This window comes from Euleptes europaea, chromosome 16 (assembly GCF_029931775.1).
Source record: "Euleptes europaea isolate rEulEur1 chromosome 16, rEulEur1.hap1, whole genome shotgun sequence".
NCBI classification, from domain to species: domain Eukaryota; kingdom Metazoa; phylum Chordata; class Lepidosauria; order Squamata; family Sphaerodactylidae; genus Euleptes; species Euleptes europaea.
In genome coordinates this window covers 23,454,531-23,469,163 of record NC_079327.1, presented here as the reverse complement: position 1 = coordinate 23,469,163, position 14,633 = coordinate 23,454,531, and the positions used below count along the sequence as shown (strand labels likewise).

Below are 14,633 nucleotides of genomic sequence, written 5' to 3'. Positions count from 1 at the left end.
CGAGAAGCACAGACTACACTCCCAACACAACCTTGCACAGTGACACCAGCCTAAACCCACAATAAAGCTGTTAGCCTTTTCAACGGTGCCACAAACGGTTCACTATTGTTTTTACTGAAAAGGGCAACTGCTTTGAGGACATTTTCTTCCCCCCCCATTCCATCACAATTTGTCAACCTTCCTTTCCAAAACGTCTTACACATCTACTCCCTCCCCGCAACCCTGTCACTTCATTCCCCTGTTCAACATTTTACACACAAATTGCCTTTCCTTCCAGGGACATTAGCCATTTACGCATGGGAGGTTTTGCCTTGGATTTGCTGCTCTCCAGATGCACATTTGTGTTTGTGTGTTAATTGCCGTCAAGTTGCTTCTGACTCATGGTGACCCTATGAATCAAAGTTCTCCAAAATGTCCTATCTGACAGCCTTGCTCAGATCTTGTGAATTGAGGGCACATTTGATGCACATTTCCCCCCCCTCCAAAAGCTCAAAACTCAACAATAAGACCCCATGCAGAGTTGTGAGAATTCGGATGGTGGGGGGGAACGGTAACTCTAGAAAGTACAACTAGAAAATAGAAAAATGTGCACCTACAGAGGGCATCTAGAAAATAGAAAAATGTGCACCTACAGAGGGCATCTAGAAAATAGAAAAATGTGCACCTACAGAGGGCATCTAGAAAATGGAAAAATGTGCACCTAGAGAGGGCATCTAGAAAATGGAAAAATGTGCACCCAGAGAGGGCATCTAGAAAATGGAAAAATGTGCACCTAGAAAATGGAAAAATGTGCACCTAGAGAGGGCATCTCGAAAATGGAAAAATGTGCACCTAGAAAATGGAAAAATGTGCACCTAGAAAACGAAAAATGTGCACCTAGAGAGGGCATCTAGAAAATGGAAAAATGTGCACCTAGAGAGTGGCAAATCCAAGGCAAAATCTCCCATGCATAAATGACCACTGACACCACCTCTCCCCGCATCTACCCTTTCCATCACCAATGGATCCTCCCTTCTCCCATTCCTTGTGTGTGTGTGCGTTAAGTGCCGTCAAGTCGCTTCCGACTCATGGCGACCTCCTCCAAAACGTCCCATCTTTGACAGCCTTAGCTCAGACCTTGCAAATTGGAAGGCTGTGGCTTCCTTCACTGAGTCCATCCCTTAACAACCCCAAACTCCCTACCCCACTAAAACAAGAGAATTTTAAAACAGGAGATGCCGTTTGCAAGATCTGAGCAAGGCTGTCAAAGACAGGGCGTCTTGGAGGACTTTATAATATGGCCATTTATTCATGGGAGGTTTTGCGTTGGATTTGCCACTCTCTAGATGCCCATTTCCCCCATCTGAATTCTCAAAACTCTGCAGGGGGGGGGGGCTTATTGTTGAGTTTTGAGAATACGGATGGGGGAAAAGTGCATCTAAAGAGTGGCAAATCCAAGGCAAAACCTTCCATGAATAAATGGCCACACAACAGGAGAAAGAAGCCAATGAAACGAGCCTGCATTCGCCCCGTGTCTCCCCCCCCCCGCTCTCACCTGCATGCCCGGCGCTCCAGGGTCCACCCCCGTGTCTAAGACGGCCAATAAGACTCCCCGTCCGTCATATTCGGGATAACGGGTCAGGAAGGAGGCAGCGCCGGTTTCCTTCTTGGGCAGGAGCCCTTGGAACGGGAACTGCTCGTCTCCGGCCGCCGCCATGTTGGGGAAAACAAGGCAGGAACGAGGAGGGGAAAGAGCGGCCGGTCCGTCGCACACGCGACGGGGGCGAGGGGCGGGGCCGGTGGGGGGGAGAAGGCGGCCGCGAACCAGAATGACGCAACGCTGCTCGGGGCTCTACGGAAAGGCGTCGCGCATGCGCCTCCGCGGAGAACGAAGCGCGAGGGCCGCTCTCCCACGGGCGACTCGCTTACCGGCCCAGGCGGAGGCTTAAAGAGGGAGAAGGGAGGGGAGGGTTAACGCCACGGCTCGGGGCGAAAGCGAAACCCCAGCGACCTATCAAGGTGCGGGCCGGCCGGGAGCTGAGATTCGATTGGTGCTCCGAAGATGGGCGGGGACTTCTGATTAGGTCCCTCCCCCCCCCTCGGTCCGCTCGCCGTCACAAACAAAAAAAACCCTTCCTGGAGCCTTCGTGCCTGCCCACGTGGCTGCCCACCCTCAAATAGCGCGAGATTTGGTTGTTTGCTCAGCGCTGCGTGTTTGAGACGAACGGGTGGGGCAGAGACTTAAAAGCAAATAGAGGAAGGGATAAGGAAAAAGGCGTTGGCGAAAAGTCCCTTCCAATAATAATAATAATAATAGAGGAAGGAATAAAGCTTGAAGGGTCAATGCATTGGTGGAAAGGATAAGGTGTGAAGGGTCAATGCAATGGTGGAAAGGAATAAAGCGTGGAGGGTCAATGCATTGGTGGAAAGGATAAGGCGTGAAGGGTCAATGCATTGGTGGAAAGGAATAAAGTGTGAAGAGTCAATGCATTGGTGGAAAGGATAAGGTTGAAGGGTCAATGCATTGGTGGAAAGGAATAAAGTGAAGGGTCAATGCATTGGTGGAAAGGATAAGGTTGAAGGGTCAATGCATTGGTGGAAAGGAATAAAGTGTGAAGGGTCAATGCATTGGTGGAAAGGATAAGGTTGAAGGGTCAATGCATTGGTGGAAAGGATAAAGTGAAGGGTCAATGCATTGGTGGAAAGGATAAGGTTGAAGGGTCAATGCATTGGTGGAAAGGAATAAAGTGTGAAGGGTCAATGCATTGGTGGAAAGGATAAGGTTGAAGGGTCAATGCATTGGTGGAAAGGATAAAGTGTGAAGGGTCAATGCATTGGTGGAAAGGATAAGGCTTGAAGGGTCAATGCATTGGTGGAAAGGATAAGGCGTGAAGGGTCAATGCATTGGTGGAAAGGATAAGGTGTGAAGGGTAAATGCATTGGTGGAAGTTCCTTCCAAAAAAAGTTAGAGGAAGTGTTAAGGTGTGAAGGGAAAATGCTCTGTTGGAAGCTCCTTCCAAAAACGGGTTGGGGGGCAGGGCCACCTTAACGCATGGGCCCGATGGGCACTTGCCCGGGGCCCCCTCGAGCATAGGGGCCCTATGCTAATCTGTGTATGTTAAGTGACTTGCCATAAATAAATACTACTACACAGTAGTCTAGACTGCTGTACAGCGTGCTTTTAATGTTTTAACACCAGTTTTGTTGAAGTGCCAATAAAATAAATATGTTTAATACTATCGACCATTTACGTTTTATTCCTGTGAGTGGTTGTTGTAGAGGCCCCAGCACACTGGTTTGCCCATGGGCCCATAATGCTGTTAAGACGGCCCTAGTTGGGGGGGCGGGGTAGTGGAAACTAATGGCAAAGGTGAAGCTTCTCTCCCCACCACCACCATAATACTTTTGGTGTAGTTTTGTCTCAGTAAAATAGGTCCTCACCACCTAAACGGTATAAACTATATGGTGAGCCAGTTGTCCTGCCCTGCGATCACAAACATAAAACATGCAGTATGCTTACAATAAGATATATCTGTCTACTTAGGAGTTTTGCATGCATGTGAAGTGCTGTCAAGTCGCTTCCCACTGATGGTGACCCTGTGAATCAATGTCCTATTGTTAACAGCCTTGCTCAGGTCTTGCAAACTGAAGGCTGTGGCTTCCTTTATAGAGTCAATCCATCTCATGTTGGGTCTTCCCCTTTTCCTGCTGCCTCCAGCTTTTCCTAGCATGATTGTCTTTTCCGATGACTCTTGTCTTCTCATAATGTCTTTCTGGTGACTCTTGTCTTCTTATAATGGGACCAAAGTACTCAGTTTGGTCATTTTAGCTTCTAGGGAGAGTTCAGACTTGATTTGATCTACAACCAACTTATTTTTCTTTTTGGTGGTCCACAGTATCCAAAACACTCTTTTCCAACACCACATTTCAAAGAAATCTACTTTCTTCCTATCAGCTTTCTTCATTGCCATTGCCAACTTTCACACCCATACATAGTAAAGGGAATACTATAGTATGAATTATCTTGACCTTGATTGCCAGCAACGCATCTTTTAACCTTAAGAATTTTTTTCTGGCTCCTTAAACTAGCAGAATATGCAGTGATGGCTAAGCTGACAAACATCAGGAATAGAAGATCGATGGAAGATTTTCAAAAGAATTGGAAACGATTATGACAATGTAGCAAAGTAATGTATGTGTAGAGGGCTTGGTAAAGGAAAAGCAATTGCAGATATAAGAAAAATGATAAGCAACTCTTTTCTTAGCTCAGAAAACCATATATTTTAGGTACAATAAAAAAGTATATTGTTTATGTTAGAAGATGTGCACAGGCATAGATATATATCCATAGACTTAATAACAGTACACATGTAGTGCTATACATTTTCTAGATATACTGGTTGAGAGGCTCAGTAACTGGTATTAGTACAATACAATAATAATTAAGTTTTACAATGCTACATACTTTGTATGTAGGCTTGACTATAAATTTGTATACTTTTTGTTCTGTAAATGATTTATCTATTTGTTAGACTTAAAGACTAGTACTAGACAGTATAAGATGATTTAGATCCGCTCCACGTGGTATTTGAGTAAGATCTTGCCACAGGCATGGAGTATTGATCATGTATGAGGAGTGTATGTTGCATGTTGTATACATTTTATGTTTTGAAAATAAAAATGTAATTTTTTTTTCTAACTCCTTCATGATTTCATGGTCTCAATCTCCTTCTGTTTTCTTGGCTGCAGTATCCCTTTTGGTTGATGATTGAGCTCAGGAATAGAAAATGCGTAACAGTTTTGATTTCTTCATTATCATCCTTAAAGCTGTGTAATTCCCCAGTAATCATTACTTTTATCTAGTTCAGCTGTTATCCTGCTTCGGCACTTTCTGCTTTAACCTTCATCAGGAGTAATTTCAAATCTTCACTATTTTCTGCCAATAATGTGGTATCATCTGCGTATCTCAAATTGGTAGTGTTCCACCAATTTTCACTCCACCTTCATCTAAATCTAATCCAGATTTCCTTATGATATGTTCTGCACATAGATTGAACAGATAAAGTGATTAATACAAGGACAATAATGACACTTACATCTTTTGGGGGCTTATGTAACAGAGCTCACAAAGCACAAAAAGGTCATAAAACTATAAAGAGGGAATAGTGTAGCCGCTTCCGTTTTTGTGCTGATGACTGATACACTGCCCCAGTAAATACTCCCTAATTTTGAATTCATAAAAGCACATGCAATTTTAAAGGTGTTTTAAAAACCACATCACAGCTCAGTGAAGCAAATCTCTGGCTGGCTTACTAATTCAAAAACGGGCTCTAGCTTGGTGTGTTTTTGGAAGGCACATTTAATTAAAGTATAATAGCAAAAATAAAATGAGTAAACATATAATTATACAGCAATTTAAATAGCCTGTTTACCTACTTGGTAAACCATTTTCTATGGTGATCAAATAAACCCTTAATTAGCCCTTAATTAAATACACCCTTAAATAAATATAGTTTATTAGTAATCATGTTTGCATCTTATAACAATGAGCTGCTATATTTTTATTCTGCCCTTCTTTTATGGATATTAAAATGGCATACATAATTCTCCCCTCCTCCAGCATATTCTCACATCAATCGTGTGGTGTAGTTTAAAATGAGCTTAAAGGTGAGCTGTCATTTTAGGACTATATATATTTTGTTTTGCAATCTGGAGGATGGGATTGAGGGTATGTGGATGAAAAAGGAGGCTGTCTACACTAGAGATTGTACAATATCTTAGTGGGGATATTATCCAGGGATTGTAATGTCCCTCCACACACCCGCACTTACCCACAGCCCTGGGCACGGCATGTTATCCGCAACAGTGGCAGAGCTGTTGGCACTGGCAACCCTAGTAAACGGTGACTCAATGCCATATAAAGGTAAAGGTCCCCTGTGCAAGCACTGGATCATTCCTGACCCATGGGGTGACGTCACATCCCGACATTTCCAAGGCAGACTGTTTACGGGGTGGTTTGCCAGTGCCTTCCCCAGTCATTTTCCCTTTACCCCCAGCAAGCTTGGGAGGGTGGAAGGCTGAGTCAACCTTGAGCCGGCAACCTGAAACCATCTGCCGTTGGGATCGAACTCAGGTCGTGAGCAGAGCTTTTGACGGCAGTACTGCAGCTTACCACTCTGCGCCACGGGGCTCCTACTCAATGCCATACAAAGCTGACAAAAATCAGACACAAATGATGAATGATAAGAATGTTGGTGTAAGATCTGGGAGGCCCAGGTTTAAATTTCCAATCTGCCATGGAAGCTTGTTAGGTAGGGTTGCCAGGTCCCTCTTCGCCACTGGCGGGAGGTTTTAGGAGTGGAGCCTGAGGAGGGGAGGGACTTCAATGCCATAGAGTCCAGTTGCCAAAGGCGGCCATTTTCTCCAGCTGAACTGATCTCTATTGGGTGAAGATCCGTTGTAATCCCAGGAGATCTCCAGCTACTATCTGGAGGTTGGCAACCCTATCTAGGTGTCCTGTAGGGCAAATCACACATACTAAACCTAATCTAAATAACAGATTTGTTGTTGCGGGGTTAAAGTGAAGGAAAGCTCTTTTGGGTCCCTAGTGCAGAGAAAAGAGAGGTAGAAATATTTAAATAAAAAAATTAATACAGCAGCAGCCCCTATATCCTCCGCAGATATAATCAGAGTGTGGTCCACTAATGGCTTCCTGAAATGGGCTGCCATGATACAGTGCCTGTGGAAGTAGACCAAAGAAAGTGCCCTCTTCATTTATTTCAGTAAATGATTCCTGAGAGGCCAAAGTGATGCTGTAAATGAGTTAGTAGTGGACTGGCGAATGACTCTGATGGGACTCTAATGAAAGACCTGATGAAAGTGGTGCTGGAAAGAGCTGGTCTCGTTACGTTTTTTATAAGAATGGGAAATGGCAGCCTCCAACTAGGGTTGCCAGGTCCCTCTTCACCACCAGCGGATTTTTTGGGGGAGAAGCCTGAGGAGGGCGGGGTTTGGGGAGGGGAGGGACTTCAATGCCATAGAGTCCAATGGCCAAAGCGGCCATTTTTCTCCAAGTGGACTCATTTCTATCGGCTGGAGATCAGTTGAATTGGCAGGAGATCTCCTGCTACTACCTGGCAGTTGGCAACCCTACCTCCAACTGAAAATATAGAACCATAGTGGCTGATCAAAATCTATACCAGTGTTTGGATTCTTCTTCAAAACCCTGTGAATATTGATGATGGACACACAGTGGATGAGGAGAAAACCCACTCTTTCAATATATAAACCACAGACATGTAGCACGCTGACATAGGAAATCTGTTAAAGAAGAAGGAGAGTTGGTTTTTATATGCCGACTTGGTAACGGGCAAATGCACAAATGCAGAAAGAATATAGAATTTTCCCATTTGAAATCCATATAGACTTCATATATAAGGAGAAAACAGGCTTTTCAGAAGCCTGACTCTCAAAGGAAATGACTCAGCTTAAATGTTTTTTGTCAAGGAGCTGCAGATCCGTCCTTGACTGCTTGCCCTCTTAGAAAGGCGCTTGTTTCTGAGGATATTCAGAGTGACCTTGAAGCCGGTAAGCCAGTCTGTTCTCCACTGAAACGCAGGCAGCATCAAGGTATTTCTAACTTTTGCTCTGTATTCTGACAACATTTGCTGACTGAGAGCTATGATGTAATGAAATTACACAATGTGATGTTATATGAAAGTTAAGAAGATCTATTAAAGGTAAGACAAGAGTAAAATAAACCGTATTCTTAACAAGAAGAGAATGATGGGAAAAGTTATATTTAAAGAAATGTCATAAAGCCATAAACTGACTGTTTAGTACATGGCCAGGTCAGCAAATGACTTAACAGGTAATCATTATAAGGTGAGAGCAACAACGCTGCTGCTCGAAGTTCCAAAAGTGCTGATGCACTGGAACAATCTTAAGATCATATCCTACCAAGTACTGTCAAGGGTAGGGAAGGATACTTATCGTGGAAGGTATAAAAGGAGGAGCTTCCTAGCTGAGAGTTAGAGTTCCTAACAGGTTGATACCCGTTGGCCTGAATGGATCTCTCCATCCCTTACCTGGGATGTAAAAGCTTTGAACCTTAATTCTTGAGGCTCTCAGGCCTTCCATATGGGTTAAGACTTTCTTGCTTAAAAATCTCTCTAAGTGTTTAGTCCTTGCGTGGACTGAATACTTACAGATTTCTGCAACATTTACAGATCTTCCTGTGAGGCTGGAGAACTCCCTAAAAGGGGATTATTTTCAAGATAGCCAGCCCTTGCTAGGACTGGATGTCTGAACTGAATGCCTGCAGTCTTCTCCATCTTATAAATAAGATGGAGATTCTTAGAATCCATCAACCTTTGTGTAGAGTCTAAGAGTTTAGATCTTTCCATATTTAATATGGAAACACTGAGATCTCATTTATTCTAGCGGGGATTGATGAGTTTTCACTATCTAGCCTTGTACAGGCCTCCCAGTCCTGACAGACATGGAGATTGTAAAACCTATAGCTGTGTTGGCGAACCTATGGCACTCTTGCCGTAGCCGGCACGCCGAGCCCTCTCTGTGGGCACATGCGGACCCATCGCGTCTGCCTAGGGCTGTGCCGTGTTGCAGTGGTGAGGGCACTGAGGGCGGTGCTCCTTCTCCCCAAGCCCATGCTCCCCAAGCCTGCGCTGGCGCCCTCCCTCTCTCAGCTGAGCTGCCGCTGCAGCTCAGCTGTTTGTCGGGGCCCCCGCCCTTCTTCAGTTTGGACCGGGAGGCTGTGGCCGAGCACCTTGCCACGCCCCCTCTCAGCTGAGCTGCGGGGCCCCGCCCATCTTCAGTTTGTCTGGGGCCCGCCCAAAGAACTGTCTTTCCCCCACTAGGGGGTAGGTCCATCATGAAGTCCATTGCAATCACTTCCCACGTTTTTGAGGGAGTCTCTAATGGTTGTAAAAGTCCGGGCTGCTTGCCCTGTGATCGTTTGGCCGCTGCACATATGGGGCAGCTGCGAATGAAGGAGTCCACATCTGATTGCATGCCTGCCCACCAAAACTGTCTCCGTAGCAAATGCAATGTTTTGAGGAATCCGAAATGTCTGGCAGTCTTGGCGCCATGGACCAAACCCAAAACCTCCCCCCGCAACGCTGCCGGAACATACAATTTAGAATCTTTGCACCAAAACTCCCCGCGTTTAAGTAAAGTAGCTAGGAGGGTTTGCGAGGACAGTTCTGCTTGATAACTGCGGAGGAGTGTCTCCTTAAAGGAATCAGACAGTCCTTCCAGCCCCTCCGGAGAGGAGGTGGCAGGCAGCTTGACCGGGGACGGAGCCGATACAGGTGCAGGGAGCAACTGAACGGGGCGCTGGGATCCCCGCACCTCGAGACCGTGGCTGGCAGTCGCTCAGGGGGAGGAGGAAGCAAGGCGGGTGATGCTGTCGGCTTAGCCGGGCGTGGGGCTAAGGCCGCAAAGGCGGCGGCGATGGGGATCGGGTCTGAGAACAGGTTTGCACGGCTAAAGTGGGCAACAGACCTCATTGGGCAGGGCTGAAGAGCGACTCTGTGGGCCGATCAACCTTGGTGGGATATTGGGGAAGTCTGGATAGAGTGTCAGCCAGAAGGTTTTGCTTCCCTGGTACATATTTTAGGACAAATCGAAACTGGGCAAAGAAGTCTGCTCAGCGCACGAGCTTCGTAGACAGCTTGCGAGCCCCCGTCGCTACGTTGGAAGCGTCTACATGCACTACAAATGGTTGATTGCAGTCCGGGTGCTGCAAAACAGGTTCGGATGTAAAAAGCTGCTTAAGACTATTGAAGGCGGCTTGGCATTGGGGGGTTTATTCCACCCGGGTGTTGGGTAAGGTGGCTGTACTACCCTTTCCCTTAGTCTTAAGAAGGTTCGTGATGGGTAGCGCAATTTGAGCGAAATGTGGGAGGAACGCTCTGTAAAAATTTGCGAACCCGAGGAATCTTTGGACCTGTTTACGAATAGAGGGTGGTTCCCAATTGAGCACTGCTTGCATCTTTTCAGGATCCATAGTCAGTCCCTGGTGTGAGATAATGTATCCCAGGAAAGTCAATTGTTTTTTATGGAACTCGCACTTAGATACTTTAGCATACAGCTGATTGTCTCTGAGACGTTGCTACACTTCCCGAACCAAGGCAATGTGCTCATCCATGGTTTTAGAGTAAATGAGAATATCATCTAAATAGACCACCACTCCTTTGAACAGTAGATCATGGAGGATCTCATTAATGAGTTGCATGAAGACCCCCGGGGCCCCTTTTAATCCAAAAGGCATTACCATAAATTCGAACATTCAGAGATTCATCCCCCTCCTGGATTCTGACTCTGCAATAAGCTTCAACTAAATCCAATTTGGTGAAAATGTGTCCCTCCTTCAACTGTCCCAAGAGATCAGAAATGAGGGGGATGGGATAAGCATTTGTTTGGGTAACCACATTGAGTTTTCGAAAGTCAATACACAAACGTAAATCTCCTGTTACGTACGAAGAAAGCCGGTGCCAAATAGTGGTGGAGGGTCGGATGAAACCGCGAGCCAAGTTCTTATCTAAGAATTCGCGGAGCACCGCCCGTTCCGTAGGATTCATCGGGTAGATTTTACTTTTGGGCAGTTTTTCATTCCCCACCATTTCAATAGCACAGTCCGTCCGGCGGTGGGGTGTGTGTAACACATCACACTCCTGCACATTAAATACATCTGCAAAGTCCTGGTAATTGAGTGGCAATTGGGTCGGACTGGAGGTGTCCGAGACCAGGGCAGGAGTTGGTTGGATTACGGTTTTAACGGCCACTTCGTATCGGTGCAATTTACATAGTGGGCTATTGAACGTTAAGGTCTCAGCTTCCCAGTCTATGGTGGGACTGTGCCCTTTGAGCCAATTTGCTCCCAACACCACAGCATATTGAACATTGGGTACAATAGGGAAGTTGATTTGTTCCCAATGGTGGCCAGTTCCCATTGCCACTCCGTGAGTGTGACAGTCGACTGGCCCCCCTTTGAAATCACTGCCATCCATTTGAGCAAAGTGAACAGGTGCCGGTAAAGGGACTGACTTCACTTGGAGCACCTTAAAGGTGGTTTAGTTAATTAACAAGCGGGCACACCCTGAGTCTATTAAGGCTTTAACTTGTAGTTGAGGACCTTTTCTATAATGTCGTAATATCACATCTACATACACAGTCTCTTCTACTTCACTCACCATGACAGGAGCCTCGGGTTTCACAGGAACACCTGCGGAGGAGCGGCAGGTTTGGGAGGGTTTTTCTGGCTTCCCCCCTCCCTGGCTTGCTGTCGGGCAAGAGAAATAAACTGGTGACAGCTTTCCACTTCTTCCGCCAGTAAGATTCACTCTTCCAAGGTGGCTGGGTTTCGCTGCATGTATGCCCAGTTTAGAATCTCAGGATGCAATGCCGCTCTGAAGTAGTGCACCCGGGTGGCTTCAGTCCAGTCCACTATTTTATTAGCGAGTCTTCGGAACTCGTCCGCAAATTCTCGGACTGAGGAGGATCCTTGACAGAGTTGTAGGAGGGCCGCTTTGGCCTTCTCTCCTTGAAACGGGTCCTCAAAACGCCTTCTCAACGCTCGCATGAATTCATTAAGCAACCGTATGGAGCGGGCCCAGGTATCAAACTGGAGGCTGCTGGCCGGGGGGTTGCTGGCCTGGGACCTGTGCCGGCGTAGGCGCCACTTGAGCTTGCTGTAGGCGACCGTACTCATGCATCAATATGTCCATTTCGTCCTGCATACGGGTTATACGATCCAACAGTTCTCGGTTTTGAAAACGCAAGGCATGGATCTCCTCCTCAGCCCCCCCAGTCCGTCGGGCTTGGCTGACTCGGTAGTTTGTATTCCAGTCGCCCTCTTCTGCATACAAGTCCTCCTCATCGGAATATTCCTGTATATCAGGAGCAAAAGTGAGCCGTTGCCTGCGCGCTACTTCCCGGGGTAGACCAAGTTCTGGGGAGCCCAAAGAAAATGGGGGCAACGACCAGTCCATTCCCCCGCTAACTTTAGATCGCGCTCCAGTTCCTGCTGCCGCCCGCACCCGAGCGGCGGCCGCATCTGCCAACAGTTGTTCCTGCGCCCGCCTCTGGTCAGCGAGCACTCGGTCCACCTTGAGTTTGGCGACTGCGGCAGCCATCACAATTGGTTCAGCCGCTTGTTCCAAAAGTGTTAGGATCTCCTTGTGTTGGCCCAACAGCAGTTGGACCTGTTGAGCAAGATCCGCGGAGGAAGGACCAAACTCAGAGTTTATTACCTTCTCCACATCAGCTGCCATTGCCATGGTTGGTGGTAAGTCCATGAGGGCCAGGACTGTCCGGGCGGCAACACTGTGCTTCCCGGTGGCATAAGGTGGGATCCGGAACAGTTTGTGGAACGTCTCCCTCTCGAGCCCCTGCCATTGGGAAACAGAGCCCCTGGACTGGGGCCATCGACTCCTGTTGTGCCCTGCGGAGCGTAAGCTCAGCCAATAACTGAGTTAGCAGAGCAAAGTCCTTCTGCGCCAACCGGGACTCCTCCAGTAAAGTATCCAGTCCCAAAAGGTCATCGCGGGCACGTAGATCAGCGTCCTGGGTCCTCCAGGGGGTCGTTGGTGCCAGGCGACGCCACTGATCAATCACCAGGCCAAGCAGCCAGGTGGCCTCCGCGTCAGTTCGCAGCGTCTCCTCCAATACGGCATGCAGTAAGTCGGGGTCCTCGGGGAGCTCGTCCTGCGCCCCAAGCAGAGGAGACGAGTGTCCAGGCGAACCCTCCAGGGCTCCAGCCAAGGGCAATAAGGAAGATGTCTAGTGTCCTAATGTGAGCTCTAGCCCTGCGGCAAAACCATAAACAGATTCCAGCAGACGGCAAGTCCACGAAAGCAGTTTTATTTGGTTAGAATCGACAGGTTTCAGAAGCCATATTCAAAAGGACACTAGTAAGGGGCAAAGGCAAGGTGCAGAGCATATATGGAAAAGCAGCAGGAGATAACTGGTAACCTAGGCAACCCCCCTCCCAGAGGCAGGAAGGAGCACTTGGCAATTCCCACACAATGGGAATTTATGAAGACTAAACACGGGGCACAGATTGGCCTTGGACAGAACAGCACCTGGGAGCAGCAGAACCGCATACCATCCTTCTGGCTTGCTCCTGACATGGTGCCCTTTCCCTGTCTTGAAAATTACCAAAGTATTCATAGGCTCCACAAGAGTGGGGACCTCTGAATTAAAGATTAAGAAGCAGTTGCAGTCTTTGATTTTCCATTCTTCTTTCTAGATCCTACATTCTGAGTCTCCAAACACTAGTCTCTGAAATACCTGTACAGTAGTTCAATTGTGCCCTCTTGTGTTTATTGATAAAACAGCACTCTTTGTTTTGTTTTTCTATTGTTAATGCCAATAAAGGTACTGTTTACTGATAAAACAGCAGTTCTTAGAAAGTTTGGGTTTTTTTTTTTTTTACGTTGTTTCTTTGATAAGGGCTGTGTTTTGGATGACTGGGGCAGTCGCATGCATGTATTCATAGGTACATCTGACCTGTTCAGTAATAAATCAAGATATAAATCAAGAGGTCAGGGTGGATGTCTGTGGGCTGGATCCAAACAAAGTACTCTGAGCAGAGTGAAGCTCACGTTTTCTCTCTCCTTCTGAGCCCTCCGCTCCTGGGGCCCAGGGACCCTCATTATAACAGAAAAGGGAACATAGTGGTGGGAGGGGGGTCTGAAGCGAGAGGGGGGATCAGCAAACATCAACCCAACTATGCCAATGGAAGGGACTGTAGCTCGCTGGTAGAGCATCTACTTGTCATGCAGAAGGTCCCATGTTCAATTGCCAGCATCTCCATGTGAAAGACACATGAAGCTGCCTTGTACTGAATCAGACCCTTGGTCCATCAAAGTCAGTACTGTCTACTCAGACCAGCAGTGGCTCTCCAGGGTCTCAGGCAGAGGTCTGGTCTGATTCAGTATAAAAGCAGCTGCGTGTGTTCATGTGCCATTCCCCCAGCGTTACCGTATGTGCCATTATGCCAGCTGAAGAATACCTTTGGAACTGACCGTTTTGGTGGGGGGGGGGTTTACATGAAAAGGAATGTGCAGGTGAGAGAAGCAAACCCTTTTGCTGTCGAATCTGGCTTGGCTCTGCTCCTTTGGGTTTATATTTTCCAGGCCAAATGCCTGGAACAGCGAACCTCTGCCCCCACCCAATCTAGAAATTAATTTGCTTCATATGGACAGCATTGTTTTTCCTATGTACAGGCTTTATTTCCCCTTTGTGGCTAAATACTGCAGAGTCTTGAATCAATAATAAACGTGTTAAAAAATGCCTGTACATGCTAAATCTCTCTCTCTCTCTCTCTCTCTCTCTCTCTCTCTCTCTCTCTCTCTCTCTCTCTCTCTCTCTCTCTCTCTCTCTCTCTCTCACTCACTCACTCACTCACTCAATTAACATGGTTTTAAATGGGCAAATTAGCCTGGATTGTAGTTTAACATTTGTATTGTTTAGTGGGAACAACACTTTCTCTTGCATACTTTTATTTTAACTGTTAGCCTGCATGTCACCATGAGGCTTTTCACATATTTGTCTTCTATGCAATCAGCGCAGCACATGGATGCTTCAGGATTTTCAAGACAACCCGCCGCTTCCCCTGTCTGTTTCTA

The 14,633-nt window shown here is 46.9% G+C and overlaps 1 protein-coding gene across 2 annotated transcripts in view; it reads right to left on the bottom strand.

The window, feature by feature from the left end:
* TPP2 (tripeptidyl peptidase 2) overlaps positions 1–1,706 on the bottom strand; it is a 46,734-nt gene extending 45,028 nt beyond the window's left edge. For both annotated transcript variants that reach the window (XM_056862046.1, XM_056862047.1), the window contains exon 1: positions 1,535–1,706. In XM_056862046.1, the coding sequence (XP_056718024.1) occupies positions 1,535–1,696 (162 nt within the window). In that variant the 5' untranslated portion in view covers positions 1,697–1,706. The remainder of the gene's footprint in view (positions 1–1,534) is intronic.
* Positions 1,707–14,633: the final 12,927 nt, after the last annotated feature.